Source organism: Molothrus aeneus, unplaced genomic scaffold (genome assembly GCF_037042795.1).
Source record: "Molothrus aeneus isolate 106 unplaced genomic scaffold, BPBGC_Maene_1.0 scaffold_30, whole genome shotgun sequence".
NCBI lineage: Eukaryota > Metazoa > Chordata > Aves > Passeriformes > Icteridae > Molothrus > Molothrus aeneus.
Window position 1 is genome coordinate 3715226 of NW_027098964.1, and position 9407 is coordinate 3724632.

Consider the following 9407-nt stretch of genomic DNA (forward strand, 5'->3'; position numbering starts at 1 on the left):
GCTAAGTCATACAGGCTGGACCAATCCGAGCTGGGAAAGAGGAGTGGGCGTGGCTAAGTGAGATAGTCAACCAATCCGCGCCTCCCGCTGTGAGTGGGCGTGGCCACACCAGGCCTCATCTTCTCTCTTTCCCACCCAATCTCGAACAAGCCGGTGGGCGTGGCCAACCTTCCCAACCAATCCCAGCCGAGCAGGGGGGCCGAGCCAACTCTCCCTCAGCACCAACCGTCGCACAGCAGTGACGCACTTCCGGCACCGCCCGCACTTCCGGTTCCGCCCGCACTTCCGGGTTCTTCGCCCGCCGCCGCTCCCGGCGCTTCAAAAACCCCAAAAAATCCCCAAAAAATCCCCAAAAATCCCAAAAAAAAAACCCCGAAAACCGCGAGAATGGCGCAGTATAAGGGCGCGGCCAGCGAGGCGGGCCGGGCGCTGCAGCTGATGAAGAAACGGGAGCGGCAGCGCGAACACATGGAGCAACTGCGGCTGCGCATCCAGGAGGTGGGGAAGGGGCAAAGGGGGCGGGGCAAAAGGGGCGGGGCAAAAGGGGGAGGGGCAAAGGGGGGAGGGGCAAAGGGGAGGGGGGGTTTGGGGTCTTTGGGGGGTGGGGGGGGTTTAGGGGGGATGGGGTTTGGGGGCGATTTTGGGAGCATTTTGGGGACATTTGGGAGGTTTGGGGGGGATTTGGGGGGTCCGGGGGGGTTGGGGGTAGAACTGGGGGGATTTGGGGCCATTTTGGGGATCCTCGGGGGGATTTTGGGGGAATTCTGGGGGGGTTCTTGGAGAGTTCGAAGGCGTCTGGGGCAGATTTCGGGGGGATTTTTGGGGGAATTTGGGGTTCCCGGGCTGTGGGAGTGGTTTTGGGGAGGATTTTTGGGGATCCCAGGCTGGGGGATTGGGGGAAATTTGGGGATCTCAGGGGGATCTGGGGTGATTTTGGGGGGTGTTTTGGGTTTTGAGGGGGATTTGGGGGGGATTTCGGGAGACCTTGTGGTTTTGGGGAGGAATTTAGGGGATCCTGGGGGTATTTGAGGCAGATTTAGGGGTGCCCGGGGAGGATTTGGGGGTCCTGGGGGGAATTTTTGGGGATTTGGGACGATTGTGGGGGTCCCCGAGGGGTTTTTGGAGAGGGGTCTGGGTTTTTTTGGGGGGATTTTGGGGTTTTTTGGGGTGTCTGAGGCCTCCCCTCCCCAGGAGAACATCATGAAGTCCAACATTGATAAGAAATTCTCGGCTCACTACGACGCCGTGGAGGCTGAGCTGAAATCCAGCACCGTGGGTGAGGAGGGGCCCAAAATCCACCCCAAAAATTGCTCAAAATTCACCCCAAAATCTGCTCCAAATTTAGCACAAGAACTGCCCAAAATTCAGCCAAAGTCACCCCAAAATTTAGCCCAAAATCACCCCAAAAATCATCCCAAATTTCATCCAAAGCCACCCCAAAATTCACCCAAATTCACCCCAAAATTCGCCCTTTTTATGTCCCCCCTTGAGGGACGCTTCAGGGACTGTCCCCAGGGCTGGTGACACTCAGGGATTGGTGGCACTCAGGGGTTGCTGACAATGTCCCCAGTGATGTCCCCAATGTCCCCAGGGTTATTGGCACTGTTCCCAATGTCCCCAATGATGTCCCCAATGTCCCCAGGGCTGGTGGCACTCAGGGTTGGTGACAATGTCCCCAATGATGTCCCCAGGGCTGGTGACACTCAATGACACGAAGGCCAAGCAGGAGGCTCAGGGATGGTCAGGGCTGTCCCCAAGGTGGTGACAATGTCCCCAAGGGTAGTGGCACTGTCCCTGATGGTGTCCCCAATGATGTCCCCAATGATGTCCCAAATGTCCCCAGGGGTGGTGGCGCTGTCCCTGATGGTGTCCCCAATGATGTCCCCAGTGTCCCCAATGTCCCCAATGATGTCCCCAGGGCTGGTGACACTCAATGACACGAAGGCCAAGCAGGACGCTCAGGGATGCTCAGGGCTGTCCCCAAGGGTGGTGGCACTGTCCCTGATGGTGTCCCCAGTGTCCCCAATGATGTCCCCAATGTCCCCAATGATGTCCCCAGGGCTGGTGACACTCAATGACATGAAGGCCAAGCAGGAGGCGCTGGTCAAGGAGCGCGAGAAGCAGCTGGCGAAGAGAGAGCAGAGCCGGGAGCTGCAGCTGTGAGAGAAACCCCAAAACCACCCCAAAAATAGCCCAAAATCACCCCAAAATCACCCAAAATCACCCCAAAAACACCCCAAAACCACCCCAAAAACAGCCCCAAAATCACCCCAAAATCACCCCAAAATCGCCCCAAAAACACCCCAAAAACAGCCCCAAAATCAGCCCAAAAACCACCCCAAAATCAGCCCAAAATCACCCCAAAATCACCCCAAAAACAACCCCAAAATCAGCCCAAAAACAACCCCAAAATCAGCCTAAAACACCCAAAAAAACAACCCAAAATCAGCCTAAAACAACCAAAAATAACCCCCAAAATAGCCTGAAATAACCCCAAAAATAATCCAAAAATAGCCTGAAAGCAATCCCAAAATAACCCCAAAAATAACCCCAAAATAACCCCAAAAATAACGCCCAAACACCCCAAAATAGCCCAAAATAACCCCTTGAAAATCCCCCGAAAATAACCCCAAAAATAACCCCAAAAATAACCCCAAAAAAACCCAAAAATCCAATCCCCAAAATGACCCAAAATGACCCAAAATGACCCAAAATAGCCCAGAACCTTTCAGGACTGATCCCAGTCCCCCCCAGTTCATTCCCAGTCTCTCCCAGTTTGTTCCCAGTTTGTTCCCAGTCCCCCCCATTCCATTCCCAGTCCATTCCCAGTGCTCCCAGTTTGTTCCCAGTCCCTCCCAGTTCACTCCCAGTTTGATCCCAGTCTCTCCCAGTCCCCCCAATCCCCTTCCACTCCCTCCCAGTCCCATTCCCAGTCCCTCCCAGTTTGTTCCCAGTTTGTTGCCAGTCCCTCCCAGTCTGTTCCCATTCCCAGTCCCCCCCAGTCCCTCCCAGTCCATTCCCAGTCCATTCCCAGTTCCCCCCAGTGCTCCCAGTCCCTCCCAGTCCCCCCCAATCCCTCCCAGTCCCTCCCAGTGCCCCCAGTTCCCCTCCCAGTCCCTCCCAGTCCATCCCAGTCCCTCCCAGTCCATTCCCAGTCCCTCCCAGTCCATTCCCAGTCCCTCCCAGTCCTCCCAGTCCCCCCCAGTCCCTCCCAGTCCATCCCAGTATATCCCAGTCCCCCCCAGTTTGTTCCCAGTATATCCCAGTGCTCCCAGTCCATCCCAGTCCCCCCCAGTCCATCCCAGTCCATCCCAGTCCCTCCCAGTATATCCCAGTTTGTTCCCAGTCCCCCCCAGTCCCTCCCAGTATATCCCAGTCCATTCCCAGTCCCCCCCAGTCCATCCCAGTTTGTTCCCAGTCCATTCCCAGTCCCTCCCAGTGCTCCCAGTCCATCCCAGTCCCTCCCAGTCCATCCCAGTTTGTTCCCAGTCCCTCCCAGTTTGTCCCAGTCCCTCCCAGTCCCTCCCAGTTTGTCCCAGTCCCTCCCAGTCCCCCCCAGTCCCTCCCAGTCCCTCCCAGTCCCTCCCAGTCCCCCCAGTCCCTCCCAGTCCATTCCCAGTCCCTCCCAGTCCATCCCAGTTTGTTCCCAGTTTGCTCCCAGTCCATCCCAGTATATCCCAGTCCCCCCAGTCCATCCCAGTCCATCCCCAGTCCCCCCCAGTCCCTCCCAGTCCCCCCAGTCCCTCCCAGTATATCCCAGTCCCCCCAGTCCATCCCAGTTTGTTCCCAGTTTGTTCCCAGTCCATCCCAGTATATCCCAGTCCCCCCCAGTCCATCCCAGTCCCTCCCAGTCCCCCCCAGTCCCTCCCAGTCCCCCCAGTCCATCCCAGTTTGTTCCCAGTCCATCCCAGTATATCCCAGTCCCCCCAGTCCCTCCCAGTCCCCCCCAGTCCCCCCCAGTCTATTCCCACTCCCATTCCCAGTCCCTCCCAGTTTGTTCCCAGTCCCCCCCAGTCCCCCCCAGTCTATTCCCACTCCCATTCCCAGTCCATCCCAGTTTGTTCCCAGTCCATCCCAGTATATCCCAGTCCCCCCAGTCCATCCCAGTCCTCCCGCAGGAAGCTGGAGCGCCAGCGCGAGCGGCAGCGCAAGCAGGAGGCGCAGAGGAAGATCAGCTCGCTGAGCTTCAGCCTCGGCGAGGAGGAGGAGGGAGGACGACGACGGCGACGAAGGTCGGGGGGGCTGAGAAAAATTGGGGGTTTTTGGGGGGTCCTGGGTGGAATTTGAGGGGTCCTGGAGGAGATTTGGGATTTTTGAGGGAATTTTGGGGATCCTGGGGAGGATTTGGGGTCCCTGGGAGGGATTTTGGGGTTCCCTTTGTGAATTCGGGGGTCCCAGATGGGATTTTGGGGATCCTGGGGAGGATTTTAGGGGGGTCCAAGGTGAAGTTTTGGGGGGTCCTGGGGGGGATTTTGGGATTTTTGAGGGAATTTTGGGGGTCCCTGGGGGGGATTTTGGGGGTCCCAGAGGGGATTTGGGATTTTGGGGGGGGATTTTGGGGTTCCCTGGGGAGGATTTTGGGGGGTCCCGGGGGGGATTTGGGATTTTTGGGGGTCTCAGATGGGACTTTGGGGGCTCCTGGGGGGGTTTTGAGGGAGATTTTGGGGTTCCCTGGGTGGAATTTGGGGGATCCTGGGGGGGATTTTGGGATTTTTGAGGGCATTTTGGGGGTCCCAGATGGGATTTTGGGGATCCTGGGGAGGATTTTAGGGGGGTCCAAGGTGAAGTTTTGGGGGTCCCAGATGGGACTTTGGGGGGGTCCCTGGGGAGGATTTGAGGTTTTTGAGGGGATTTTGGGGGTCCCAGATGGGATTTTGGGGATCCTGGAGGAGATTTGGGGGGTCCCTGGGTGAAATTTGGGGTCCCTGGGGAGGTTTTTGGGGGTCCCCGGGGAAAATTTTGGGGTTTTTGGGGTTCCCAGGGTGAAATTTGGGGTCCCTGGGGAGGTTTTGGGGGGGGTCTCATGGGGACTTTTGGGGTTCCCTGGGTGAGAATTTGGGGTCCCAGATGGGATTTTTGAGGTTCTCAGGATGAAATTTGGGGTCCCTGGGGAGGATTTTTGGGGGGTCCAAGGTGAAGTTTTGGGGTCCCAGATGGGATTTTGGGGGGTCCTGGGGGAGATTTGGGATTTTTGGGGGAGTTTTGGGGGGGATTTTGGGGGGTCCTGGGGGGGGATTTGGGATTTTTGAGGGGATTTTGGGGATCCCAGATGGGATTTTGGGGGTCCAAGGGTGGAATTCGTGGAGGGGTTTTGGGGTTCCCTGGGTGGAATTTGGGGTCCCTGGGGAGGATTTTTGGGGTGTCCTGGGTGAAATTTTGGGATTTTTGAGGGGATTTTGGGGGTCCCAGATGGGATTTTGGGGGTCCTGGGGGGGTTTTGGGGTGAATTTGGGGGGTCCTGGGGGGATTTTGGGGGGGATTTTGGGGGTCCCTGGGTGGAATTTGGGATTTTTGGGGGGAATTTTGGGGATCTTGGAGGAGATTTGGGGAGTCCTGAGTGGGATTTTGGGGGTCCAAGGGTGGAATTTGGGGTCCCTGGGGAAGTTTTTTGGGGGGCTCTCATGGGGACTTTTGGGGTTCCCTGGGTGGGATTTGGGGTTTTTAGGGGGAATTTTGGGATTTTCAGGGGTCCCAGGTGGATTTTGGGGTCCCAGATGGGGTTTTTGGGGTTCCTGGGGAGGGGTTTTGGGGGTCCCAGGATGAATTTTGGGGTTCTCAGGATGAATTTTGGGGTCCCAGATGGGGTTTTTGGGGTTCCCAGGATGAATTTTGGGGTTCTCAGGATGAATTTTGGGGTCCCAGATGGGGTTTTTGGGGTTCCCAGGATGAATTTTGGGGTCCCAGATGGGGTTTTTGGGGTCCCAGATGGGGTTTTTGGGGTTCCTGGGGCGAATTTTGAGGTTCTCAGGATGAATTTTGGGGTTCCTGGGGGGGATCCCCCATTTCTGACCCCTCCCCGTTCCTCCCCCAGCTCCCGAGGAGGCCCCAAAAAAGCGAAAATTGGGCAAAAACCCCGACGTGGACACGAGCTTCCTGCCCGACAGGGACAGAGAGGTGGGGACCGGCTTGGGGGGCCTGGGGGGTTTGGGGGGGTCCCGAGTGGATTTTGGGGGGTCCTGGGGGGGTTTGGGGGGTCCTGAGTGGATTTTGGGGGGATTTTTGGGGGGGTTTTAGGGAGAATTTGGGGGCATTTTGAGGGGGTTTGGGGAGGTTTTGGGTGGATTTGGGGGGATTTAGGGGCGTCCTGGGGGGAATTTGGGGGGGAATTTGGGGGGGAATTTGGGGCATTTTGGGGGGGTCCTGGGGGGTCCTGAGTGGATTTTTGGGGGGTCTTGGGAGGATTTTGGGGTGTCCTGGGGGGGATTTTGGGGGTCCTGAGTGGATTTTTGGGGGGTCCTGGGGGAGATTTTGTGGAGTTTTGGGGGGTCCTGAGGGAGATTTGGGGGCTCCTGGTGGGATTTTTGGGGGGGGTTTAGGGAGGAATTTGGGGCGATTGGGGGGATTGGGGGGTCCTGGTGGGGGATTTTGGGGTTTTGGGGGGGTTTTAGGGAGATTTAGGTGGATTTGGGGGATTTCAGGGGGGGGATTTTAGGGGGGTCCTGAGTGGATTTGGGGTGTTGGGGGGGATTTTGGGCAGATTTGAGGGGATTTTGGGGGGGATTTAGTTGGGTTTGGGGGGGATTTTGGGGGGATTTAGTTGGGTTTGGAGGGGATTTTGGGGGGATTTAGGGGGTCCTGGGGGGCTTTGGGGGGTCCTGAGTGGATTTTAGGGGGATTTTTGGGGGGGTTTGGGGGGAATTTGGAGAATTTTGGGGGGTCCTGGTGGGATTTTTGGGGGGGTTGTGGAGAGGGTTTGGGAAGATTTTGGGTGGATTTGGGGGAAATTTGGGGGATTTTGGGGGTCCTGAGTGGATTTTTGGGGGGTCTTGGGAGGATTTGGGGGGTCCTGAGTGGATTTTGGGGGGTCCTGGGGGGGTTTTGGGGGTTTCTGAGTGGATTTTGGGGGGATTTTAGGGAGATTCAGGTGGGTTTTGGGGGGGGTTGTGGGGAATTTTCGGGGGGTCCTGGGGAGGGTTTTGGGTGGATTTTTGGGGGGTCTTGGGAGGATTTGGGGGGTCCTGAGTGGATTTTGGGGGGTCCTGAGTGGATTTTGGGGGGACCTGGGGGGGTTTGGGGGGTTCCTGAGTGGATTTTGGGGGGATTTTAGGGAGATTTAGGTGGGTTTGGGGGGGGGGTGGAGGATTTTGGGGGGTCCTGGGGGGATTTGGGGGGTCCTGAGTGGATTTTGGGGGGGCCTGGGGGGGTTTGGGGGGTCCTGAGTGGATTTTGGGGGGTCCTGGAGGGGATTTTGGGGGGTCCTGAGTGGATTTTAGGGCGATTTTTGGGGGCGGGTTGGGGGGAATTTGGAGAATTTTGGGAGGGTTTTGGGGGGGGGTTGGGAAGATTTTGGGTGGGTTTGGGGGGAATTTGGAGGATTTGGGGGGTCCTGGGGGGGATTTTGTGGAGTTTTGGGAGAGTCCTGAGGGTTTTGGGGGAAATTTGGGGGGGTCCTGGGGGGATTTTGGGTGGATTTGGGGGGATTTTGGGGGGTCCTGGGGGGGATTTTTGGGGAGATTTAGGTGGCTTTGGGGGGAATTTGGGGCATTTTGGGGGGGTCCTGAGTGGATTTGGGGTGTTGGGGGGGGGATTTTGGGCAGATTTGAGGGGATTTTGGGGGTCCTGGGGGGGTTTTGGGGAGATTTAGGTGGGTTTGGGAGGATTTTGGGGGGTCCTGAGTGGATTTTGGGGGGATTTTTGGGGGGGTTTTAGGGAGAATTTGGGGGATTTTGGGGGCATTTTGAGGGGGTTTGGGGAGGTTTTGGGGGTCTCGGGGGGGATTTTGTGGCGTTTTGGGGGGGTCCTCAGGGGTTTGGGGGGATTTTGGGGGCATTTTGAGGGGGTTTGGGGGGGTTTTGGGAAGATTTTGGGTGGATTTGGGGGGATTTAGGGGTGTCCTGGGGGGATTTTGGGGGGATTTTGGGGCATTTTGAGGGGGTTTGGGGGGGTCCTGGGGGGGATTTTGGGGGGTCCTGGAGGGATTTTGGGGAGATTTAGTTGGGTTTGGGGGGATTGGGGGGGGGAGGGGATTTTGGGGGGTCCTGAGTGGATTTTAGGGGGATTTTTGGGGGGGTTTTAGGGAGAATTTGCGTGGGTTTGGGGGAATTTTGGGGGGTTCTGGGAGGAATTTGGGGCGATTTGGGGGGTCCTGGGGGGGATTTTGGGGGGGTTTTAGGGAGAATTTGGGGGATTTCAGGGGGGGGATTTTAGGGGGGTCCTGAGTGGATTTTGGGGGGATTTTTGTGAAGATTTTGGGTGGGATTTGGGGGATTTTAGGGGGGTCCTGGGGGGGGCTTTGGGGGATTTTAGGGAGATTTAGGTGGGTTTGGGGGGAATTTGGGGCATTTTAGGGGGGGTTTGGGGGGTCCTGAGTGGATTTTGGGGGATCCTGGGGGGGATTTTGTGGAGTTTTGGGGGGATTTGGGGGGTCCTGAGTGGATTTTGGGGGGATCCTGGGAGGATTTTTGGGGGGGGGGTTTAGGGAGATTTAAGGGGGTTTGGGGGGGATTTGAGGAATTTTGGGGGGGGGGAGATTTTTGGGGGGTCCTGGGGGGAATTTGGGGGGTCCTGAGTGGATTTTGGGGGGTCCTGAGTGGATTTTGGGGGGTCCTGGGGGGGATTTGGGGGGTCCTGAGTGGATTTTGGGGGGTCCTGGGGGGGATTTGGGGGGTCCTGAGTGGATTTTGGGGGGTCCTGGGGGGGATTTCGGGGGGATTTTGAGGGGGTTTGGGTGGATTTGGTTATTTTGGATTGTTTGGGGTTATTTTGGGATATTTTGGGATATTTTTGGGGTTATTTTTGGGTTATTTTTGGGGTAATTTTGGGTTTTTTTGGGTTATTTTGGGGTATTTTTTGGGTTATTTTGGGTTATTTTTGGGGATATTTTGGGATATTTTTTGGGTTATTTTGGGTTATTTTGGGGTTATTTTTGGGGATATTTTGGGATATTTTTGGGTTATTTTTGGGGATATTTTGGGATATTTTTGGGTCATTTTTGGGGTTATTTTTGGGTTATTTTTGGGGTTATTTTTGGGGATATTTTAGGTTATTTTGGGGTTATTTTTGGGGTTATTTTTGGGGTTATTTTGGGTTATTTGGGATATTTTTTGGGTTATTTTGGGTTATTTTGGGGTTATTTTTGGGGATATTTTTGGGGTTATTTTGGGATATTTTTGGGTTATTTTTGGGTTATTTTTTGGGTTATTTTTGGGGATATTTTAGGTTATTTTTGGGTTCTTTTGGGGATATTT

General features: G+C 55.9%; 1 protein-coding gene across 1 annotated transcript in view; it reads left to right on the forward strand.

The window, feature by feature from the left end:
- The first annotated feature begins 243 nt into the window (after positions 1-243).
- LOC136569894 (uncharacterized) overlaps positions 244-9407 on the forward strand; it is a 21998-nt gene continuing 12834 nt past the window's right edge. The window contains 6 exon segments of the mRNA XM_066570248.1: positions 244-498; positions 1192-1276; positions 2060-2159; positions 4119-4208; positions 4210-4232; positions 6032-6142. Coding sequence (XP_066426345.1) covers positions 388-498; positions 1192-1276; positions 2060-2159; positions 4119-4208; positions 4210-4232; positions 6032-6142 — 520 coding nt within the window. The 5' untranslated portion in view covers positions 244-387.